At 32.3% G+C, this 25,257-nt stretch overlaps 2 protein-coding genes across 2 annotated transcripts; one reads left to right on the forward strand and one right to left on the reverse strand.

Moving 5' to 3' along the window:
- Positions 1 to 457: 457 nt before the first annotated feature.
- Positions 458 to 3,063, forward strand: LOC133189499 (melatonin receptor type 1B-like). Its single transcript, XM_061324856.1, has 2 exons — positions 458 to 508; positions 1,775 to 3,063. Exon 2 carries the CDS (start codon positions 1,783 to 1,785, stop codon positions 2,812 to 2,814), a length of 1,032 nt encoding a protein of 343 aa, XP_061180840.1. The 5' UTR covers positions 458 to 508; positions 1,775 to 1,782; the 3' UTR covers positions 2,815 to 3,063.
- Positions 3,064 to 15,271: 12,208 nt separating this feature from the next.
- Positions 15,272 to 23,063, reverse strand: LOC133189386 (L-sorbose 1-dehydrogenase-like). The gene is made up of 11 exons (XM_061324767.1): positions 22,949 to 23,063; positions 22,629 to 22,837; positions 22,046 to 22,235; positions 21,600 to 21,731; positions 21,092 to 21,213; positions 19,797 to 19,964; positions 19,279 to 19,417; positions 17,860 to 18,008; positions 17,147 to 17,339; positions 16,409 to 16,643; positions 15,272 to 15,826 (listed from the first exon to the last, which is right to left on the reverse strand). The coding sequence occupies exons 1-11, from the start codon at positions 22,977 to 22,979 to the stop codon at positions 15,661 to 15,663; spliced, it is 1,734 nt and encodes a 577-aa protein (XP_061180751.1). The 5' UTR covers positions 22,980 to 23,063; the 3' UTR covers positions 15,272 to 15,660.
- Positions 23,064 to 25,257: the final 2,194 nt, after the last annotated feature.

The following is a 25,257-nucleotide window of genomic DNA, read 5'->3' on the forward strand; positions in this document are numbered from 1 at the left end:
GTCCATAAAATGACCTTGTTTTTTAATTGCATAACGTGAGGAAACCATCAACCCTGAAATAAAATAAATAAAAATCACATAAACCTTCCATTAAATGTTATTGTGTAACATTTACGCATGTACGCTCTCTAGCGCATCATTGAAAGTCAAGGAGTTCAATGAAATCGGAAATTACTTTTAAAAGTCTTGGACAATACTGAAAAAAAAAATACTTTTGTAAAATATTAACAGGAACAAGATAATGTTAAAACTTGCGTGTCATATTTTTCCTTTATTTACATTTTTTTTCTTCCGATAAATAAGATGGAAATTGAAGATAAATGTCAGCATGCAAAATCAAGCATAGCAATTTTATATAACTTCTCTTATGGATGACGCCAGTACATGCATGTAACCATTACACGAATATTATGTTAACTGACTGACACTCGAGAGAAAATTGTTCATACAACAATTGAAATTTCACTAGTTCACTGAAGATCGAATTGGCTGAGACATCTCTTTTAAAGTAAGTATTTTGAAAGGAAATTACTAATTTTATATCTCGAATTTTATGAAGTTGTCGTTTTTAGTCTCATATTTACTAAAGGACAAAAGATATTGGAAACCTAAGAGCATAATTAATTATATATTATTATAATTGATTAACCGGAAATATGAACATTTAAACAAGAGAGGGATCGAGCACTTTTTGAAAAAAAGCTAAAAAAAAAAAATGTAAATGGATAAAATAATTTACAATCGTTGTGGTAATTAAACAGAAATTATGGTAGATTTTTTAAAGGGTGACAGGACTTTAATTTAATAATATTTGAATGTAACATATTATTTCATTTTTTTTTTCTGAACTGCAATCCAAGTTGTTCTTTAAATTCTTTACATCTGTATGATATAATGTACATTTCGTGCAAATATGATCTCGAAACCAGCACTATAAAATTACTATGAAAATGCCTATGTGAAACGAAAAATCAGACATAAAATGTCTTTGTTTATTAATTTAAAATTTAGGAATAATGTAGTTATGGCTTGTGATGTCAGCTAATATCATAAGCAAATGCACGTAAGTTTGTGCTTTATGTGCATATGTATATGTAATTATATTAAAAACTATTAACGTCTAACTACTAGTATTTTTTTCAGTCAATCTACCAATGTAATAGAATAGAAATTGAATCAATTGAATGCCAAGAAGAAGTTTAAAAAAAATTAAAGAGAGGAAATAAAGAGATATTTTATTAATTACATTTCAAATACTTTGTGATTGAGTCTGTCACTTAGTAGTATATCAAATTTGAATTTGTAAGTCCCAAGTGAACGCAGAAATTGATTTAAAACCCCCAAACCCTTTAAAAAACGAAAAGGGTTGATATATTTAAATCATAAAAAAGCATTCCGTGACGTTGAAAATATGACATAATTGGATGGAAAGAACATCAGCTCGAAACTACACATGTTAAAGGTAGATATTGGATAAGAAAAATTATAAATTATAAAGTTTTATTCATGTATAATTAATTCTGTGGTTTTCGCATTAATTCATTTTACTTATTGCTTGTTATCCTTGCATATTGTACACAAACCGAAAGAAACACGAAAGACAAGACTGTCAAAATTTTGGAAAATATAATAAAAATAGGGTTTGATGTTTAATAGAGGGGAGAAAAAAAATAGAAAAGAATAGATTAAGATAATATTCAATCAAAAAGCATTGTTATCTCATATATGCTAATTTTTTTCTACAAAATACAAAAAATATGTTTCTTTATTTTAGATTGATAAATGGCGGATCCAACGTTTCTGTGGGCGACGCTTTCAGTACTATATCCGGTGACTCTCCTGATCGGACTTTACGGAAACATTTCTGGCTTAGTCGTGCTTTTCCGTCAGCGGAAGAAGACAGGAAGTCTTGTTCTTTTACAGAGTATTTGTGTGGCAAACCTTTTGTCCGTTGTTTTAGTATCTTGGTTGACTCTAAGATTAAATCTTAAATTATATGGTTTTGAATCGGTAATCACAGAAAATAGCCAATGGCAGATGAAATTTTATGCCTTTATTGGAAACATTCCAATATCTTGGATTGCTTTTACTACAGCTTCGATTGCAGTTGAACGAGCATGCGTAATGACCATGCCGATGAAGTTTCACAATTCTTGGACGACCCGCAAAATGTATGTTGCAGTATGTCTCATTTACTTTTTAGGGATGGTAGTTCCAATACCTAAGTTTTTTGACTTGGACAAGAAGTCAGTAACTTTAATAGATACATTAATTACAAGAATAATTCCCATTGCTGTCGTCATCATCGGATTTTCGATAACCATGACCGCATTTAGTCTCCATTCGAAGGACAAACTAGTAAGGCAGCTAAGTGACAGCACTCCAAGTAAATTCCTGAAACGCAAGGTAACCCAGAGAAACAGGCTTACTAAAACACTTGTAATTCTGATGGTTGCATTCCTTTTTTGTGTTGTTCCGAAGACAGCTTTCACACTGATAGTTGTCTTTGGCGAATTCAAAGTTCGCTCATTTTTGTTTATCCCGGAAACGGAAATGGATATCACAATGGTAATGATCATGTACCTAGAAGTACTCCACTGTTGCATAAACGCTTTTATGTATATTCTCTCGTATCGAAATTTCAAACGAGAGTTTGTAAATGTCATGTGCTGCAATTGTGAGAGACCAACCCGGAAGTACGATAGTCGAATGTCGGAGAGACACACATTGTCTGAACTAAGTTCTGTTGATTCGATGGTGTCTTTTTGCAAAGAAAAGTCTTCGTCGGATATCGTCAGAAAGGAAACAGCTTAACGCTCAGATCACTTTATTAGATACTAGTTCAGATGCAAAAAATTAGCGAGGGTCTGTATGTTCACCAAAATAAGACAATACCTCCTGTGTTGCTGGAAATGTGTAAATAAAAAAATTAAGATTGTGGAATAAATATATGTTGCTGGATTTCTCATTTATTCGCTTAGAAATACATATTTACAAAGTACAGAATAGAAAATTCCGTTTCTCTGTATTGATATCAAAACAAGTCAATAATATTGAAAAAGTGGTAGAATACAACTCAAATTAGAGTGTTCCTGTACGGGATTTTAATTTACTCCCATTGGAGTGGAGAATGGGTTAAGGGGACAGTCCTGTCTTTAAAAATACAAAAAATAGAATAAGCATGTAATACTGAATCTAGGAACTCTAAGGTTAATAAATATTTCTTGTGCTCACCTTTTTTGTTTTTCCTTGACTTTTCTTCATATATCAAGTGTACTAAGTATAATATGAAAAGTTCAAGTTCATTTATTTCTATGCTGCTGAATATCGACCTTCTATTGATTTTTTGGAGAAAAAAAATCAGACCGTTAATTTGAAAAAAAAGAAAAGAATTTTATCAAGCAATCTACCAGTATGTATAACACTTTTGTTATCTCTTAACCCGTGGAAAAGTATCTAAATTGACTTTCACGGTCAGATTCCTATAGATTGGTTTGTATAAATTTTGATGATATTTATAGGTCGCCAAATTCACAACAAATGAGCTTAACATAGTTTTACAGTTGTTAGACTATTTGTTTTCAATTCTAAAGTATAGTATATGAAGCCTAAACTATAGTGAAAGACGTATACATGTTTTTATATTCAACATCTTTTAACTACTGTTTACACCTCTAAGGGTATATGTTTCTCAAGTGTAAATTTTACTTAACAGTGTAAACAATTATTTCATTGCAATTGCAAAACATGGGCTATCAGATAATTACAGTTTCACTACCTGTAAACTTTAGCAACAACTCTGAACATAGATAATGGTCACATAGTTAGTGATAGAATGGATCTATTTTTTTTTTTTATATCAGGTCTTATCAATGCTTATTAACGTTTAAAATTGGTTTCTTCTTTGTTCTCAACAAACACTATAATTGACATTTATTCATAGATAAACTTTGTTTTTTATTTGAATTCTATGATTTAAAAGAGTTAAACATAGTATTTCAGATGAAAACTACAATTAAACAAACATCTACAGTTTACCTTACCTAAGCTATATTTTACAGATGATTTACCTAGTTTAACAACTGTAAAACTATGTTTAACTCATTTTTTTAATTTAGTGTGGCATAGATATTGAATCAGCAACCGATATTGTTTATTATTGTAAATTCATTAGAATAGTTTGACGTACTTTTACGACTGCTTTGTTGTTAATCTCTATTTCTGAATGTGCTTTTATGATTGATTAGTTGTATGTTGTTTAACGTCCCTCTCGAGAATTTTTCACTCATATGAAGACGCCACCACTTGCCGGTGGAGGGCTACAAATTTTGACCTATACTCGACAATCAGAGCCATTGAGCAGTGAGGGATCTTTTTCGTGCCAGCACCTACTGCGACACGGGACCTCGGTTTATACGGTTTGATCCGAAGGACCGGTCTGCACATTCCGCAGTAGGAATCGAACCCGCGACGTAAGGATCAACTCCTTACTCCGCGACTTAATGTGCTTTTATGATTGAACTAAATCTTACACGTATAAGGAAGATATTTTCATTTTGTGAAAGCAAGGGTGATTGTCATAGTGTAGCGGCTAGTTGAAAACATAGTTCACTTTGGGAGACAAACACCAAATTTGGCATGATGGTTCCTTGTCTATTACCTGAATAGGACATATTGTTAGTCATTCAAGTTTCGGCCATTTTCAAAATGGCTGCCATGATTTAATTCTTATATTGCATGTTTAGCATTTTCATTTTTTGTGTCTTTTAAAAATCTTTGAAATATCCAATCAAAATGTGGTAAAACTAAGACAAATAAAGTCTTATCACACGTATATATATTCAGTGAGCATGCGATAAAGTACAGTTTACTGCTGTTTTAGAGTACTTATACGACCAAATCTTAATCGTAGTTACAGCTGCATAGAGCAATACATGGTGATTCTGTCTGAAACATCAAGTTAATCAAACAAGGTATTCTACGAGGGGTGATCAAAAAGTTCGCGAACTAATTGAACTACTTCCTTAAAAGAAATAAAATGATGTTTCAGTGTTCACTATTTTTTAAAGTATCCTCTCCGATTTCAATGCACATCTGCCATTGTTCTGCCCATGCGCGAATCTCGTGATCCAGGCGGTCACGTGACATGTTCCATAGGGGTCTGTTAACATAAAATAAAAAGGTTTTCCGAGTCTTATATTTCTTACCATGCAACTTATTCTTTGTAACAAGAACAGAACATCTGACAGAAATGGCCAGATCTCGGTAATAGGATGGGTGCATATGGATATCCTTTCTCAGAAATAGCATGGTGACCATCACAACCCGAGCCCTCTGTCTCGGGAGCGTCGTTTATTCAATGTGGAAAAAGTATGTGTACTTTCTTTTTCTCATATCTCATATGTTTAAAGTCTAAAGTAAACAATATTTTAGGGATTTAATAATCATATTATTGTTCAGATATTTCGCTATTTATCTAACTGTAACTTGGCGATCTTTCAAAACAAATTACTCAACTAAGGACACATCTTTTTACCGGCTTGCTTTCGTTGGGCAACAGAACAAACATCATTTCTAACCATTTCTCTGCCTTCACTTAAACAATCAATCCAATTAATGATTGAACTTCTGGCAAGTTACCTCTCTTCATAAACCTTGCACAAATTATCATAATCTACTGCAAAGAAATTTCCGAGATATACATTAAACTTTACAGCCGTTCGTTGCTCGAGTACGACTGAGTGAACCATTTTTTGTCACAAGTCACCTACATATTGACGTCAATTTCACATTGTGACGTCACAAACAAGGAGCAAAACATTATATAACATTTGCTAATTATAGAACATGTGAATGACTATAAGTGAGCCAAATTTCATTCTGATCTGAATTGTGGTTTTGTAAATATAGAGATAGTTCGCGAACTTTTTGATCACCCCTCGTATACCTATTCAAGTACTCCTTGGCATGAGACTGTCATTGGCGCCAAAAAATTATGTGACCCAAATTCCGCCATCTTTTTCGTATATTACTTTAAAGGTGACTCATACCGGCTGCCTTCATGTATACTCTGTTTCCAAGTCAGATAGTTGAAATGCTCATAAAGAGCAGCCCTTGAGAGCTGAATTGCTATCAAAGGAACCATGTTTAGGGTAAAGATGAGGTTGCTGTAAACTTCTAAGATCTTAACATTGCAAAAGCCTGCATTCCTTTGATAACGTTAAGTAAAATGTTTATATCAGTTCAATTGTTTTGTTACTATTAAGATAAGACAATTGATTGACTTCTTTTATGTCATCTTCTTCAAATGTTACCTTTCCTCCTTTCTTGGTCATAACTCTTATTAACTTTATATCTTTAGGCTCTTTTCATGTCTCTTAGAGTTTGAGATAGAAGTGAACGGTCTTCTGCAAAGTCTAAGTCGAATATTATCTAACCGAATGGGGATGAATTCCTCTTGCACTTTTGTAAAACCCAGTCAGCAACTATTAGTAGTGTTGGTCATAGGGGATAACCTTGTTAAACCCCCGTTTCTGAGTTTTACAATGAATGTTTCTAACATTCTGAGTTCTTTTATGTATTATTTGTACTTTTGACTTAGGACAATGTTTTTATAATGATGTCGATCTAAACTGGGATTTCGTAATGTCTCAATAGTTTCCCTTAAACGGAGTCTATTGATGATATCAAATGGATTTCATGTTGGTCCTGAATATTCTAATTTTGACATTCTCTGATGTTTCTGTAGACTGCAATGCTGACCTTAGCATTGTAAAAACCTGCATCCCTTTGCTTTAGACTAAATATTTATGTCAGCTCCCCTGTTTTGTTTATAATACTACCAAGATGACAAAATTGATTGACCCTAGGCTTCTTCTGTATCATCTTCTTCGAATGTTACAATTCTTTCACTTTTTGTCAGGTATCTCATTTTTCTTGGTATAGATCTTGAGCTTCTTTTTCTATGCTTCATCTGTCTCATATGGTCCCCAATGCCTCAGTTAGTTTTTCATCGATTCCTGCTTTTTCCATATTTAAAAAAAAATAACACTATTAGCTGTTGTCACTTCCTTCTCACTTCTTCAAGATATTTTTGCATTCACGTCTTCCCCAAAGATAAATCAAAATGGTCTTCTAGAGTTCGGTCTATTCAGTAACTCATTGACGTGTTTATTTTGTTTATTTAGTTGTTCATCTAGATCTAGCTTTACAATTATTTTTTGACCGAGTTGGCTACACCAGATCGTCTCTTTTGAAGAGTTTTGTGATGTTATGTGATGTTATATGTCTTCAAATCTCCTCTACGATCTGCAAGCTCAGTTTTCTAAGCAAACTCATTTATAAAGTCTTTTGTTCTTGCCTGTAGTTATGATCGACCTCTTTGTATAGCTCTTAATATTTAGTTTGGAGTTAAAGTCTTTGCAAACTTGTTTTTGCATCTTCATTAGCTTCCTGCTAATTGGTTTTTTTTTTGTTTTACTAAGATCAATTCTTTCATTTAATATTTTTTTAAATCAGGATTTCAATTACTTTTTTGGAAAATGTCTTTGCCTATATCCCATTCATTTATCTAGGTCCTCTGTGGTATCTTGACTTTGAATTCGATTTTATAGTAGGATTTGAAATTTGTGTCTTTCTATTTTTCGACATTTTTCTCTTACATAACTGAGTTCCGAGCTTTTCATGTTTGAATTATCATGGCAAGATCGGTCTGGTTTTTAATATATCCATCATCAGGACTCTCATGTTTCTTTTTAGAAATTCATACGAGGGAATATGGAGCCTCCGATAATATCTGCATTTTTTTCACAAAATTCAGCCAAAAATTCTTTTGCATTCACGTCCCCAGATGCATTAGGCAGATACACCATGCCTTCCCATTGCCTTTTCTCTGTTTTTATTTTCTTAATAATCGCCAAATTCATGTCACACTAAAATGTGTCATTTTAGAATTTCTTCTCATTTTCTTAACACGAAACTCTTAAATGAATTACAATATAGAAACAAATATACATGTATTGCGAAATTAAATTCCTTATGAACCGTCATTCAGCTTCTGATTTATAATGTGATGTTTAAGATGTCTTTAACAAAGCTTATTTTTAACCAGAATATATCACAAAACGGTAAAAGTATGATAAATATCACAGTAGGTCGATCGTTGTAAGTCCAAGTAGTATAGAAATGTCGCCATTTTGTCTCCGCGGCAGTCATCTTGAAAATGGTGAAAATGGCGAACGCCAACGATGATTTTAGAAACAGTATTATCTAACAGATAATTATGCCAAATTTCATGCTTGTCTCCATGAAATTTTGCTCTAAGCCGCTACACTATCATAAATGAAGGTCGTGGGTTCGCTATTCTTATCAATTTTAAAGAATCCGGTTATCCAATGCTGTTTACAAAAAAGTGCAAACATGATGACACTTATGAAAACACTCTCTCCACTGATTGTTAACATTATAAAATTAAGATATCCATTGTCCTAAGCTCCTGATCTTCGTTGATCCGTGTTTTATGCCCTGTTCACACATTTGTACTGTTAATAGTTTTTTTTTTGAGATCGATAAGTGTACGATATCTTCACCATTTTTTTTTTTTTTTTTTTTTTTTAAATATCTACTTTTTAATCCAGATTTGGGACACTCCTTGGTTCCTCTAATCATAAACTGTAACTGTATATTATGAACGATCCCAAATAAAAGTACACCACTGAAATCTTATTGTAGAATGGGTCCTCCTAATTTGTTTAGTTTTGTAGTAATATTAGGACATCAAGTACATTTCCATGAATCTTAGAAGCGTGATAGGTGAAGTCAATAATTTTTATTCACTATATTGTATTATTCTTTCATTTATTCTTTGAAAAAAGAAATATTCAGAAATGTTATAATTATTTATGCCCCCTTCGAAGAATGGAGGGCATATTGCTTTGCTGCTGTCTGTCGGTCGGTCTCTCTGTCGGCCCACCAACAGTTTCTGTTCATTTTCTTCGCAGAGGTTGCACATACTGAAATAAAATTTGGTATACAGATTTATCATAAAAATATGTAGGCCAAATTCTGTTGTGGGTACGATCGAGATATTTTTGACAGAGTTATGCCCCAATTATTTGCAGTTTACGTTCATTTTCGTCGCAGAGGTTGCACAAACTGAAATGAAATTTAGTATATAGATTTATCATAAGAATATCTAGGCCAAGTTCTGTTTTGGGTAATCGAGCAGTTTTTGACAGAGTTATGCCCCTTGGACTTAGAAAAATTCCAGTTATTTTTTTGCGGGGGGGGGGGGATAAGTGTTTCACAAACGTCTCTTGTTTAAAAAGGTATCAGTTTAAAAAAGCGATTTATATCTAAGACAATTGATTGACCTTAGTACAAATCTATAACTGAATTTCTCCATTACACATATACATGCATCAAATACTGATCTTTACCTGAAAATTTAAAGTCAATCAATTTAAATTTTGTAAAATCAACGGTCCTTGCCAGGCTTCAAGGGTATAAATGATTGATTGTGTGTGTTGTTTTACGTCCGGTTCGATAATTTTTCACTCATATAGAGACGTCATCATATACCGGTGAAGGGCTTCACATTTAGACCTTTACTCGGCACTCTGGACCTTTGAGCAGTGAGGGTTCTTTATCGTGCCAACGCCTACCGTAACACGGGGCCTCGATCGGTTTTTAAGGTCTCATCCGAGAGACCCGCAGCTTTCACTCCAAAGTGCCGAGCGGTTGAAATAGTTGCTACCTATTTTGTATCGACTTAGGTCAGTCGCGGCCGTGATTCGAACACACGATCTTCGGAGCGAGCGCTCTACCGACTTAGCTACCGTGACGGTGGGTATAAATGTAGATGAATTTAAAGATTCTTCAAAACAGTATTTCCAACAACGGGGTCAATGTAAAACACGACCACATCTTTAGTTTGAAGAATTAATGTTGCAATCAAAAACTATAGTATTGACCTATGAAATAGAAAGTTTAATTATGAAGAATTGGTGTTGCCTTCAGAATCTGTGAAATACAGTTTACTAAACATAATCATCAATGATGCCAATCTTCAGCAAAAAATTGTTATCATAACCACTCACATATATACGGTTTATTTAAACTGGAAAAAAATGTTGCAAAATGGTTAAGTTTTACTTTTATTTTCATAACTTAGTAAATAAGTTTCACAACTTAAATAAATGGGTTCCATTATATCAAAGTAATACTTTTCTTTGATAGTGATTCAATTGTTTCTTCGTCCTAAGTAAAGAAAGTATTTTCATACTCAGATCTCTTTCCCAAATGCTAATTCACTTCACTTCGCACCAAGGTCATTATTCTAAAATTTTCTTTTAAAATCTTTACCTTAAAATTGCACATAATATGTATCATCCATCATTTTTCTTGTCTTTTCTTCTCGAATATTAATAAAAAAAGAAAATAGAAAGAAAAAAATAAAGCAATAATAAGTTGGATAATGCTGGTAATTAAAAAAAAAACTTTCAGTCGAAAAACGTTCACGACGAGATAAAAAAAAAAGTACAACATACGCGAATATGTACTTGTTAGATTTCGCCTTTTATCTTGAGAATGATCTGTATTTACTTGAGAATATGGATCAAGTTCATTATTTTCTATGCTCATATAATGCTTTAAACATTTATTCATGATTTTTTTAAGTGCTGACTAATTAAATCTGTTTATCAAGCCATCCGTATAGAACACAGTATAGTATCCTTAAAACCAGACAGAAGTATCTTATTTTACGCTTTAATGATCACAATTAAGCACTTAAAAAGTAATTTGTGATAATGCATGAAAATGTATCAAAAATTTGGGCTTAATAATCTTGTTACACCGTAACAAATATGCTTACCTTATATATTGTATCTTGTCGTTTATCTTTCCGTTTGACCGACTATGGCCACGTAAGACAGAATAGTTTGAGAAGGACAATTTACATTTCGTAATCTTTAAGAGTTGGGCATTTTTGGGGCAATGGTGAGCAAATTTATAATGAGTATAAATCACGAATTAATATTGCTTTCAAAAAGAAAACAGCAGTCTAAGAATCTAGAGAAGTCGGAAAAATACATGTATAATCAGAAATAAAACCCATCTTTAGCAATTAACATTATCATTTAATTCGAATTAGGGAAAAAAAAACCCCTTTTTTATGATTAATTTTTATGCTTAATTTCATAACACTGATAAAAAAAATTGGTTCTATTTATATCACCTTAATGTTTTAAAAAGATATTCAATGGTGTATGGGATCTCGTATGATATCAAATATTTTCACGCTCAGTCCCCCCTCTCAGAGGCTTGTTCAGTTTACTAACATTTGAAAAGCCAAGGTTTTATACTAAAACAAATATATGAGACAATTCACCTTTCTATTCAGGGTTAAAATGTAGAGATGTAGGTATAATTTCCCGCTTTTATAAAATTTCCAAATGAATAATTTGCCCCCAATACAGGTTTACGTTTTTCAAAAATGAGCGTGGGTTTAAATGTTCATAATAACTAAATATTTTTCTCCTTCTCCCCTTTTTATGTTTATTGAATTATGTAATTTATGATGTAAGTGTGTGGAATATTTTTTTTACTAATTGTTTTTTTTTTTGCCCAGAAACACGTCTTTGAATTAAGAAAAAAAAATGCTTCTCTGTAGTATTAAAAAATATCAGTAATAAACCATGTTACATTACGTCAAAATAAAAAAAAACAACAACAACTCTGTAATCGATGTTTATTAATTTCACAGTTACAAAGATTTCTATAACTAAGGAAAACTATGTTAATATAAACATTTTATTGATGAATAAAAATGAATCAGCTGAATACAAAAATATTTTATCAAGCAATCTTTAACAAAATCTCTAAAAATCGGAGAACAGAATATAATTTTTACGCGTTTATGAACAAATTACTGGAATGCGACATAAAAGCACAAACTTGCGTTGTTTGGTGATACAACATTGATACAGTGTATGTAGATCGATGATAGTGGCTTAATACATTTGTTTGACCTTATCATAATGGTTTTCCTTTTTAAAGGACATACGCAACGTACCTTACCTACTGATAATATTTCAAGATATTCTTAATTTAAGATCATAGTGCCATCAAATGTTTGTAGACAAAAAAATCAGTATACATTACCAAGGGTTTTGAGAAGATAACAATTGATGAAAAATTCTGTATAATTCAGAGAAAAATATAAAAAAAAAATCTACTATACACAAATTCTAGATGTTTTGTTTATCCAAACTTGTTTTAGAAGAACTGAAGAGTAGCATATATAGACATTAAAATGTAGCACACAGTTCCTTTAAGTATTGGAACTCTTCAACTCTCGACAATAAAGTTCAAACTAGGTTGCATATGTCCTTAAATTTATTTAACTTATTTCGTTGTCAGTCTACTTGTCTGCTTCTCCTCCTATTTGATACATGGGGAAAGCAACTTACGTGTTGTTATTATTAAGTGAAGACCACTGCCATGACTTTAAGGTCTTATACGAAGAACAATTTACAATTTTTCAAAACAGATTTTTTGTTGACATTAACGAATACATCTTTGGCTAGAATAGTTATGAAGATCGTAAATAACTTTCAGAAAAATCCACGTTTGATAAAAAAAAAAAATAGTAACAAAACATGATCAAAAATAATACCAAGATTTAGCAATTGTTGTGATTCCTTTTCCTCGAATTCCTTCTAAATTTCTAATATCTTTTATAGTGCGTAAGTGCTAAAGTTTTATTTTCAATTTCATAACATTAGGAAATAAATTCGGTGCTACAAGCTTAATAATACTTTTTTTTCTATATAAATACATGTATAATTCAATTGTGACTTCGTCGTGCTTCTTAAAAAGAAAATTCCAACTCTTGATCACTTTCAGATACTTATTCAGTATTTTAAAATTACTTTTTTTAAAATCATATACAAACTACCACAAAGTCCTTCTCTTCTCTTTGTAGGTTAAACAAATTGTAAAGACGTGTGGTTCAAGATTGCGTAATATATTTTTTCCCATTGAAATACACGTGTCAATATTACAAAATCTGAAAAATAAACTCATCTATGTCGTAGGTTGAAAATTCTTATTAATATGAGAAATTGTTAGATTAAATCGGATATTAAAGAATCCGGGTACGCGATCCCTATTAAGAAACGTGCCGAGATTTACACGTAAGGAAACTCCACCTTGGCTCCCTATTCTAAAATTTCCCCTGTATAATCTGTACTTTAATATATGTACTATTTATCAGTTTTCGTGTCATTTCTTCACGAATAATAAAAACAGAAAAGAAATGTACCTATGTTAGTGTAGATCTCTGATGGTGGAAAAAGTCAAATTCTATATATTCTTCCTTTGTTCGACGTTTCTTGACAACCATATAATAGCGATGAAACAAACGCAATTGATAAAAGTTAGTCTGATTTATTAAAAGAATACTGTTAAGATTTTATTTTTATGCTAAGACATTATATCAGTGGCGGATCTACAGGTTTCCTCAAATTTGTACTTCTAACTATACATGGAAGTATAGTGTAGAAAATTATATACATGTACCATGCGTTTATTAAAAGGCAAAGTTCATTAAGATTTATTATCATATCAATATTCTATTGATTTATTTAAAAGTATTATCGCTGACGTACTTTTTTTTTTTACATCAAGCAATCTGTGCAGAACATATTTTGTTATCTCTAAAATAATAGAGTTTAGAATAGAATTTTGAAATTGACGCCTTTAAAGATCTGTAATTTGAGTGTGACTTATATAAGCACTGTGTAAAGTTTTTTGCTGAAGTTAAATATGTAAAACTACACAGTGTATGCAAATCGAAGATTAAGGGTCATACTATCGTTGTTTGACCTCTTAACATTGGTTTGACCGTTTTGTTGTTGTCCCTCTATCCCTCGGTTTGTCCGACTATATATAGGGGCCTTGCATATTAGTTAACCTGGGAAGAAGAAAACACTTGCTGTGACCTTCAACTCGATATTTTGATACATGTATATCGACGACGAATTATCAATTAACAATAATTAATATATATACATGTAATAATATGTCGACTCGATATATCCCAGTGAACTTGAAATAAAAGATACCACAGAGTCTGACAATCTGTTTCATATTTGGATATTTTACTAGGAAAAGTCGTAATTGGTTACCTATCAACAAAACTTTACGATATAAACGTGATGACTTCAACTTTTCTGTCGTCAACTTCCCTTACTTATGTAGCAATATACCCTTATTACCTGCATAAGGGGTTCATGTCTCACAATTGATTCGATAAGTCAGAGAATGCTCTACGCACGAGACAAGATATTGACAAACAAGTTGATGAAACAGGAATATCCACAGTCTCATATGAAGTCGTCATTCAGCGAGTTATATGGTCAATACAATGTCCTTGTCAGCAAATACAATATATCATTAATTAGATTGCTTACTGACGTTTTCATACTAATTGTTAAGCCATTGCTTACACATTGAATTCTCTACAGATTATTTCCCCTTTTTCTGGAACACGACAATGAGCACACGGCGGGCTTTGGCCGGTCGACAGAGGAGGCTCAATCCTTTATGGCATCTGACCCCACATCAGATGTTTTTAGAGGCCTGTGTTTTCTCTGCTTTGTTTCTCTGTATTGTTTCAATGGACTTTTGAGCTTGATTACTCTTCGTTATCTCCATATTTGATTATATCAACTTAATATTTTCTTCTTAAATGCATTCACCAAAAAACTTGCTGTTAAACAACGATTTCATGAATTTATACCCGAAAGATCAATCTCTCAGGAGAAGGTGCGCAACACAAGCTTCTCTTGAGCATTCTACCACTAGGTTATCGTGATCGGTTTTTCAGATGAAAGCAAATATAAAGTTAGTATGGGAAAAATATCTTAATGTTATGGCGGAAATGAAATATGAGGTAAAAAAAATACCATTAACCCTTTATAAAAGAATTTTGTTGACAATTATACAAGTGTAAAATTCCAATATTTACTTTTTAGGTTTGACGAGAATCGAACCCCGGCCTACTGATCAAAAACGAGCGCCCTACCACCAGGCTACCGTGACCGGTTTTTCCCACGAGATCTTAGGTTTCACATCTTACAGTTTTTACAATCATGACAATCACGTTAGTTAAGAAGAAGAAAATACACTTAAATGAGTCAATTTTTTCTCTTTAATGATTTCACAAAAAATAATTATGACAATAGAAACAAAAACTCAAATGGCTAAAATGCTCACCCGAGTCACCTAACAAATAAATATAGTGATTACTTAGACTCCTTACACAATAATAGTAGCAATCAAATTCTCTATTTCCATGATTTCAAGAATTCTGATAAAGTCTGTAAAAATATCAGGTCCTGTTTACAAATTGTTCCTTGTTGATCTTGCAGAACTCTATAAATATTTTTGAAACTATGATTTGTTAACATGACACATTTGGACAAATTGGTATTATACATTGTAAACTTGGCAAAACCCACATTTTGGATGTTAGAATAATTCAAATTGTGTACAAAATCAGAAATTCATTCCAACAATTGATATTTATTCAATTCTGTCTTCCTTTTTCTCTGTCACACACACTCATACATTAATATATAAACTGACATTTATTTTCTATAAATTTGCAGTCTTTTCTCGGATATGTTTCACACTATCAATTTCTCGAATCATGTCGGCTGCTTTCTCTGCAATCATAATCGTTGGAGCGTTTGGATTACCGGAAGGAACATGGCGCATGACGGAAGCGTCGACAATTCTCAGATCTCTTACACCCCTTACTCTGTAAATGTTTAAATATTAATAGGTACAAAATAATGTCAAAAAATTGAAAAATAATTACTTTTTTCCCTCTAAATAGGGAAATTCCATAAAACTACCATTATCAAAAATAAAGAAATATTTATGTCCGTGAAGAACTTGAGCATTGTAACTGTGAATATAAAAAAAGAACATTAACACAAGCCACTGTATACGATATGAAATGATACCCATTTTACAGTTATGGGGGATCAACAATCTACATTGAAATGGAGCTTTTCTTTCATTTCGACAATTTTAATGAAGATAAATGAAATTTAAACAAATATATATATAACCATAACTGTCACGTCATTGCTGCTAATGGAAAATTATTGGAAATTATTTGCCACGACTCTATTTCAGAGTTATCGTTCTTATCACTGATATTCAATATCATTTAGGGAGAAATAAGAAGGGGAGCGGAATGAAGGTTATGATGGGAAATCTATTCAAATCAATGAAAACAACTTGAGGCATATCCCATCCATAAACATATTATGTAATAAGAACTTTGCAAAATTTTCGGACTCTTCTCAAAACTGACAAAACTTTAAATCCCAACCTCAGTTGTGGATCAACAACCGCAGTATTATCGGTAGCTGCTCCCATTCTACATGTTGAAGTTGTGTGATACATGGCTAGCAGATTATATTTTACTCTACAAATCCAGTATTCATCTGCTTCGTATGGAAGATCTTTACACGGGGGATAAAAATATTCATCGTAGGGATCCAGCGGTGATGCTCCAACGGATCTAAATGCTGTTGTATTTGCTAACTGTAACAGTTGTTTTATTCCTACAAAGGTAAGTTAGACGACCATTGTATGTATAAGATAGCACATAATAATAAAAATAAAAGTACTGAAAGTATTGAAACGAACAAGCTTATTTGAAACACTTAAATTAGGAAACGTGTGTTTTTAAATAAGTGTAATTATAAGCATATGTAAGTTTTCTTGTTTTGCAAGATAAAGATGATGATGTACAATGTATAACAAGACCCATACGTAATCCAGGCTTAAACTGTATGTGTACGGAAAGGGGGATAGAGGGGGATATCATGCCATTTTCATTTAAATTATTTATTAGCATATTTTTTCATTAATGTGGATGCCTGTGTTTCCGAACAAATTTTCTGATTAATGAAGTGTTTGGTTGGCTGAAAGGTCTTAACTGCATTATTTTATACCTACTTTAATTGGTAGTTATAAATGAAAATTCTGTTGCCCAAATGTGAAGCTCTGGAATAGTATGACTCGACTGTATATACACATATGCTTATTATAAAAACAAATTCACCTTTTAATAACATTTTCATATCATCAGGATGATCTAAGTATTTAGGGTCTATAAGAGGCGAATCAAACGGATCGTCACTACGAAGTCGTATTTTCCCTCTACTTTTTGGATGGAGCAGTGTACACAGTGCAATGAATGTCCCTCCTGCTTTGATGCTGCTATTCTTAGATGCGTCATACATTCTTTGAAGCACCTTTGGTGAATATAAGATTTAACAGATACATATCATGAATAGTGTTATTGAAAATCAGACTCTTTTGTACAAACAAAAGCGTCATTTTGAATTACAATATTCATTCAAGTTAAAATTGAATTTATTTAATTCTTAAATTAAGGATGAAATTAAAAGGGAATCTAAAATTCATTAAGTAATCCGTCTATCCCACCCTTTAAAAGTCTATGTTAACTGGCGACTGTCCAATCTATGCATTTGTATGTGTGAAATAATGTGTCAAAATAATTGTCATTGAAATTTATTTGTATAAAGGTAAATGATTGCTTCAGTCTTTCCCTTTTTTATATACATTAAAAACTGTTGAGCATATTATATCAGAAACATAAAATGCTTAAAAATAGATGTTTCTGTTTGTACATTTCCCGATGGTAAATAAACCTTGTGGCATAGTGGTAAAATACACTTTTATCAAAGCAATGAAACATCAATAAATTAATCCCTTAATAATTGATGGTGAAATAATTCGTTCAAATCAAACCTCTGGATCCAAATTTAACGTTTTGATAAACCCTTCATCCATAGAAGGAAAGCCTGAAACGCTGTAAAATGAAAGCTGAGCATATGGAAGCAAACTGTCATCGTCCTTGAGAAAGGCGCTTCCTTCTATGTGTGTTTTTCCAAGAGGACCTAAACAACGAGAAAATGTTTTTATGAGAATAACGCAAACCCCACATCTGAGGCTATAATCAGTACTAAAACTAATGTACTGTAAACAACTTGAATTCGCTTGCGAGATATTTCCGCATGTTTCACAACCTTCCTTTTTTTCGCGAATATTTCTCGCGCGAACCACAAAATTAATGGTGTAAGTATGTAGAATATACCCCCAGTAGCGAAAATTAATCGTCGCAATTAGGTTTTATTCTGAAGCGTTCCGAATAAAAGTTGTCGCGAATAATTGTTGGTTTACAATACGTGCTACATGTATATTGTTTTTGCTTTGTTGTTGTAATAGATAGTGTATATATTTATATATAGTTTATATGTGATAAATAAATAAAATGAAAGAAGTTAATAAATACATGTATATATATATGTGTATATATTAACTTTTTTGCTAAGCTTATGCTGGTCTTCTTATCTCCTGCTCGGGCTTTTTTCTCGTGCAAAAGACACGTTAAAGTCACCCCAATGCTGCATTTCAAAAGCAAACGTTCTTGCAAGAAATTGTACTAAATAATGAAAAGGTATCCTACGCAAGCCTACTACAGTGTATTTCTATAAAGTAAAATGCAGATACTCTGTAATGCTCAGAATTAGAGTGACTAAGAAGTTGTTCATGTTGACGTAGCGTTTTCTTTTTAAACATTCAATTTCCCGTGACAGCGTGATACATACTGACCCTTCAGGCCTCTAAGTGGCCTCTAAAATTTAGGCGCCAGCTAACGCCTTCTCAAAAAGGTTTTGTCGCCAATGCAAATTTTTTCTAAGGCGCCAACTTTAAAACTTAATAGAATATAGGGACCCATGACGTGCATAAGAAAACATGACATGTCCATTGCTTTAAATAATTTCCTATTCTTTTAAATTTCTTCTCGCTTTTTCAGAAAAAAATTGGTAAAAATATAAAAAAATCCGGAATTCGACGATCGCCAAGTCAATTTAAAATGGTCGCCAATTTGGCGACTTATGGAAAAATCTTAGGCGCCAATAAAAAATTTAAGGCGCCATGGCGACTAAATTAGACGCCAATTAGAGCCCTGCCCTTGTTTGTTTCTTTCATATGGTTTGTACATATTGGCTCTTTTAGATACACATTTCATTATGCTATTTTTATTACCTTCTTTAAATTACTTTCATAACATGTTAATCGGTGGGTAAAAACACACAGAGTATCATTTATGTTTCGTATCTACAAGTCGGGGTTTGACTTTCTAAATGAAATTTCTGCATTTACCTGATTTTAACAAACTGTATTTCAAAAAGGAAATGGCTGAAGGGCTAAACGCCGAACTTGTATTATCTCTGAATAACATATGTACATTTATATGATCCTCTAAGTTTTCTCCAACTGGCAGATCGGCAACTAATGGGATCTGTATGAAGAAAGAAGAAACATCTTAACATCAAGTGTCGTACAACTATGTAAAATACGTAAGTGAAACTTAATTATGATCAGTCTCAGTCTACAGATTAAGTAAAGGCTTAGGTAGGGTTAAGTTTTCAGAAATGATTAGGACTTGTGATAATACATGTACTTAGAAAATAAGGATATAAAATTTGCGCTGTAAAACAATGCAGTATGCTATGTAAATATGGGGATCAATCACATTTTATTTTCCCAAATTCTGAATGTTAATTACTAAACTCTAAATATAAAAACATTTAATTTAATGAAAGGTCTATCTCCATATTAAAATTATTAATGTCGGAAAAAGGTTAGGGGATAATATATCTTCAATGTATTTACATTACCCCCAATGACTCTAGATGCTCTTTAGGACCAATTCCAGACAACATCAGGATTTTAGGTGAGTTTATTGCTCCAGCAGAAATGATGACTTCTTTCTCTGCCTTTATCACATGTTTTACATTGTTCCTAATCATGGAAACTCCCACAGCCTTCTTATCTTTAATCATTATCTGGATTATTAAAATTGTTATGTTTTTGACAACGCAGACAGTGAGATTATTTCTTGTAGATTAAGGTAATTATTCCATAAAAGTCTTCCTTATTGTATAGACGCAAAATGTTGCAATCAGATAAAATTGATTCTAGGACTTCGTATTATCGCGCATAGAGGAAGTAGTCAATAGTCCATTAAGGAGTATTCATGGTGTTAGCTACTGTTTATTAATTAAGGTTCAAAGAATCAGCAGTGAATTCCTTGGTTTCAAAATGTCACGGATCTCATTATTTGTATCAACATGTACCCATGTTCTTCATTGTTCATCATTATAATTAATTAAATCATATATGGAATATCTCGAATATGTTTAGAGGAAATCTGGAAAAAAAAACCATAAATTTTGTATTTCTAGTTAAAATTTGATCAACAAATTCCAGGATAAAAAAAGTGTCTTGCATTCTGAGAAAATCCTTTTTTCCAGCTTTACGCGGTATCAAAGTTTTTATATTAACTTTGCATGATTGAGTAAATAGCATGTATATCTCAGTTCAATTTTAGTTTAATTTTGCAATAAATCTTGGTATATAAAGCGAGTTAAAAAAAAGTTGATATCTCTAAATATGTCAACTTTTTTCTTCTTTTCATTGTAATTTATATCTACTATTTTTTAAGAAAACAAAATAAAATTTTCGAATTTAATTTGAGACAGATTTGAATAATTTAATTTTGGTTTAACGCGTCATTTGATTGGATAGAAAATTAGTTTATATTGTATAACCTGTGTTGCCTATATCACAATGACTTACGTCAAAAGCGTATCAATCCGCTTGACGTTACATATGAAATGTGTACAATTTGAAGGCATTTTTGAAGGAGGAATTGTCTTATTTCCTACACTTAATGATGGAAAATTAAATCATAAGGAATGAATTAATGCTAACCAAGTTATACTGGCATAACCTGGTTGGAATATTTTACGCTTCGCGGTTTATAAAGCGTAAACTACCCCAACCCAGGTTATACAGTATAACTTGGGTAGCTATTAAATTCATTCCTTAATTAATCAATGGGACAAAAACCAATTAAATGAAACATATTGTAAAATACCTGATTTTGATTTCTTAACTTAGTAATTATTACCTTTGATACGTATGAGTTTGTAGCCACGTGAAGGTTCGGGCGGATCATGGCTGGTCTTAGGAAAGCTTTAGCGGTGCTCCATCTTTCTCTGTTTTTGGTTGTTTCTTGTCCAGGACAAAATCCTATCGTTGTACAGTGACCATTTCATGTGTGGCATAAGGACAAATGTGTTTGACTAAATTTTGAAATGCGGACTTAACACTTTGACAGTTTGACATTGCTCTTTCCTTTAAAAAAAAAGCTATATCACCTTCTTCCAACGTATTCAAGCAGAATATCAAAGATTTGATATATTTCTGTGTGACCTGATCTGTATAATTTATTCACTCCGATCCCATTTATGTAAAGAACACTGCCACTCAATATCAAAAATGATGATTTTGTTTTATTCCATCTCCTCTCCGACAACCTCTCTATTGAGCGGAGAGGGGCGCTTAATTTGAAGCTCAGGGCAAACCCTTTGGAAAATACACATTTCCCCTCCGTATTGGAAAAAAATTATAATTACCTATTTGAGTCTCTCCATTGCAGTCTACCACATCATATCCCATCTCCTGCATTCCTCGCCTGTAAACTTTATCACTGAGGGGCGTGGCTTTTGAGTCACTAACGATCAGCGGACCCCCTATTCCATGGTACGCTGTAAAAATTAATACAGCAAAATTATTTCTAAAAAAGGAAAATAATTTTAAGAAGCAGTGGAGAAAAAACTCCGGCACATATAGGCCTTTCTATTGCTACGTGGAATTGATAGATGAAAGACGCAAATTTATTCGTGATTAAAAAAAGAAAAGAAGCGAAAACAGAACACCAAAAACAATAAAACTCAACAATAATAAATGAATAAAAATCATTATAAATTAAATTGACAGATTAATAAATACAAATAAATAAATAAAAAGACAACAATCACAAAGGAAAAGAAATTAATGTAAAGATTAAAACAATTAGTACGTGAATTTTGCAAACTTGGTATCTGCATATCTTCAGATTTGATAAAATACGGCAGAACGTCCTTGTAACTCCACCCATCTGCTCCCTCTTTGGCCCAACCGTCAAAGTCATGCCGACTCCCTCTTATGTGGTGCATATAGTTTATAGAGCTTGATCCGCCCAGGACACGCCCCCTTGGCCATGTACATTCCTGTTAATGTTAAACAAATTCAAATAAATGGAACACAAAGGCCTAAATATAATGATGAAAGAAAAATATAATTTGATTAATTAGGGAGAAAAGAAAAGGGTCAAGAAAAAGGCAGGTTTCTTACAACTTAAGATATTTCAAAATGTCACAATTTGAAATGAAAATTATACAAGGCTGTCACCAGCTTTCTGGAAAAAAAAGATGTCGGGGCTTTTGAGAAGTCAAAATCTAAAAGCATTGCTTTAAACAGAAGAATAATGAATTCATTTTGTTTTAAAAATAAAATTTTATTATTCTTTATTTGAAAGTGGTTGGGAGTACGATCACATCCAGAGTACCCCCCCTCCCCCCCCCCCCCCCCCTCGACAGAATACACTGTTTTCACCATAATACCTTTCCTTGCATATTGAAGCATGCGTATTTTTGAGGTATTGTCCTGAAAGCCCAATCGTGTTTTGTAGCCTGCAGGGCCCCCGATAGGAAGGGGATATGCATCAGTTCACTTTCATCCTCCGATCCTCCAGCCTCTATAATTAGCACCGAGGATCTTAAATCTTCCGAAAGTTTGTTAGCAAGAACGCAACCAGCTGATCCAGCTCCCACTAAAAAAATCATCCAATAAGTAAATATTTAATAAATAAATAATAAAAAAAATTGAAAAGAAACTTGGCGTATTAATAAAGGAGAAACTTTTTAAAATCAAGAAAGCATACCAATAATGTAGCTGTATGAACTGTTAAGCATGTCTGCTCCGTCGTTTGAATTATTCTTTGCAAACCTGTAGTTGTACACAAAAATGGCAAACAGCGCGACAAAAATACTCCACGTCCACCACATAATTATATCTACCAATAAAAGTATTGGGTGGATTCAGAAATTAAAATAAATAAATAAATAAATAAAATTGGAATAAAATAGGGATAATAAATACTTGTAAATAAATTAATCTCGGTTCTGTTCCTACTGAAATTATTATTTTTTTTTTCATTTTTCTAGTATTACAGATCATATTATTTTGTACTGTTGGATAGAAAAAACAATTGAAATTTTGCATTGAATTGCCGGTAATTTAAATGAAAATAGAGCGGAAAAAAATGTACATTATTACATGAAGATAAGACCAAAATTAAAAAAAAAAATGTTTGTTTGCCCCTTTTCGACCCAGATTTTTAACAAAGGGTAGGTAGGTAGGAAAAATATTTTGTTTTTTCTTCTAAAAATTATACCAAGAAGCATAACGACTCATTTGAGTCACTTTCGCTGTTGCTGCTCTTCAAAAGGTTGTTTTTGAAAGATATTTCCTTTATACATTCCCATGAAAAATTGTGGGTCTACTCTAGGCTCAATGTAAACCTATAGGGTTTGAGACAAATATTTTAATTAGTAAAATAAACATCATCAATTGTTTACAATGTACTTATTATATAGTGCATAGACCTCTAATTTAAGAAGGATATGGAAGTGTAAGATTTTTCCGTAAAAGTAAATAAACAAATAATCTTCGGACATCAATATAGGAACAATAATTGAACATTATTGACATTTATGTTAAAGTTATACTGACTTTTGCCTAATGCCAGGACACTGACCACAGTTTACAAAAACTTATGTTTAGATTACAAACTGTTTTGTAAAAATTCCAGGATTTAGACCCAATTTATTGAATAACTTGTTTATCGTATATGCAAATAAGTATTATGTATTGTACATTATAAAAATACGATCTACGGTGACCTTCGGGGTTTTCGCCCACTATACGATCACAAATTGTTTTCATTATAAATTTCATTAAAATAAACTCTTTGAAGCAAAAATTTTACATGTCATTGCCTCACAAGACCAATTTGGTGCCGTGACCAGAATCCGACGAAGTACAAGAAAAGACAGAAAGACGAAAAGGGTAGGACATTGTTTTCTTTTCTACCTTGTCTTTAACTGACCACTTTCATTGAAATTTGGATAAAGTATTTCTTTTTTCAAAAAAAAAAAAAAAAAAAAAAAAAAAAAAAAAAAATGGCTACAGTGAAAGTGCCATCCTTTGGGGATGATTTAACAAAGGCGATTGACGATTTAACAGCGCAAATGTCTGAAACTGAAATATTGAATGATAAATCTTATAATGAGGGAGTGAGTTCAAATTGCTTTCCGTCTACAAGTAAAAAGGGAGATGAGGGGGATAAGAAAATTAAAGAATGGATGAATTCTATTTTAAATCAGGTTAAATCAGTAACTGCTGGAAATGCTGTTCCCTGTTCCCATTAATCAGGTCATTACACCTTTTGAGGGGGATCCTAGAAAATTCAAACAATGGATAAAAGACGTAGAAAAATATGCAAAAATGTGTGATATGAATAGTGAAGATATTTCAAAAATAGCGTATGTTACTTGTAAAGGGTCTGCATACGCGTCAGAAAATTTGGAACATGAAATTATTCAAAAACAATTGGTTGATATTTTTACTGATGGTTTATACTTTTATATTTTTTGAGAATGAAAGTTTTGAGAGAAAATCCTAAAACGTTAGAAAACGCGGTTCAAATGGCAATGAGGGAACAACACAGAACACAGAAAGCAGATGAGGGAGAGGAGAAACCCATTTATTATCTTTCTCATAAACTGGGGAAAACACAAGTAAAATGATCTACCATAGAAAGAGAAGCCTATGCAATATATTATGCATTACAAAAGTTAGATCATTATTTGCATAATTCCATCTTTACTATTAAAACTGACCACAAGCCTTTAAAATATATATTAGATGCCCCTATTGCTGGATACAATTGTAAGGTTGAGTATATTGAAGGTAGGTATAACTGTTGTGCAGACTAGCTTTCAAGACTTCCATCTAGTACTTCGGATCACAGTGATAATGAAGGTAAGGATGAAAATGAGCCAGACATTAATGACAATGCATTTGAAGTCAGTGCAATAAATTCCAATCGTATTGAACCTAAACAATTTGCTAACTCCGATTTCACGATTCCTGATGATTTGATTAAACCATTTTTAGATTTACCGGAAA

Source organism: Saccostrea echinata, unplaced genomic scaffold (genome assembly GCF_033153115.1).
Source record: "Saccostrea echinata isolate AGI-Se365-2 ecotype Australia unplaced genomic scaffold, CSIRO_AGI_Sech_v1 ptg000018l, whole genome shotgun sequence".
Taxonomy (NCBI): domain Eukaryota; kingdom Metazoa; phylum Mollusca; class Bivalvia; order Ostreida; family Ostreidae; genus Saccostrea; species Saccostrea echinata.

What these genes read in the sequence shown, in the direction of transcription:
- LOC133189386 (XM_061324767.1), bottom strand. Translation starts at nt 22,979, where the DNA reads ATGCTTAACAGTTCATACAGCTACATTATTG. An exon ending in ACCAAGTTTGCAAAATTCAC is followed by an intron (nt 21,732 to 22,045) that starts GTACTAATTGTT and finishes TAATTTTTACAG; the next exon opens with CGTACCATGGAATAGGGGGT. An exon ending in TATGAAAATGTTATTAAAAG is followed by an intron (nt 16,644 to 17,146) that starts GTGAATTTGTTT and finishes TTACCTTTGTAG; the next exon opens with GAATAAAACAACTGTTACAG.
- LOC133189499 (XM_061324856.1), top strand. Translation starts at nt 1,783, where the DNA reads ATGGCGGATCCAACGTTTCTGTGGGCGACGCTTTCAGTACTATATCCG.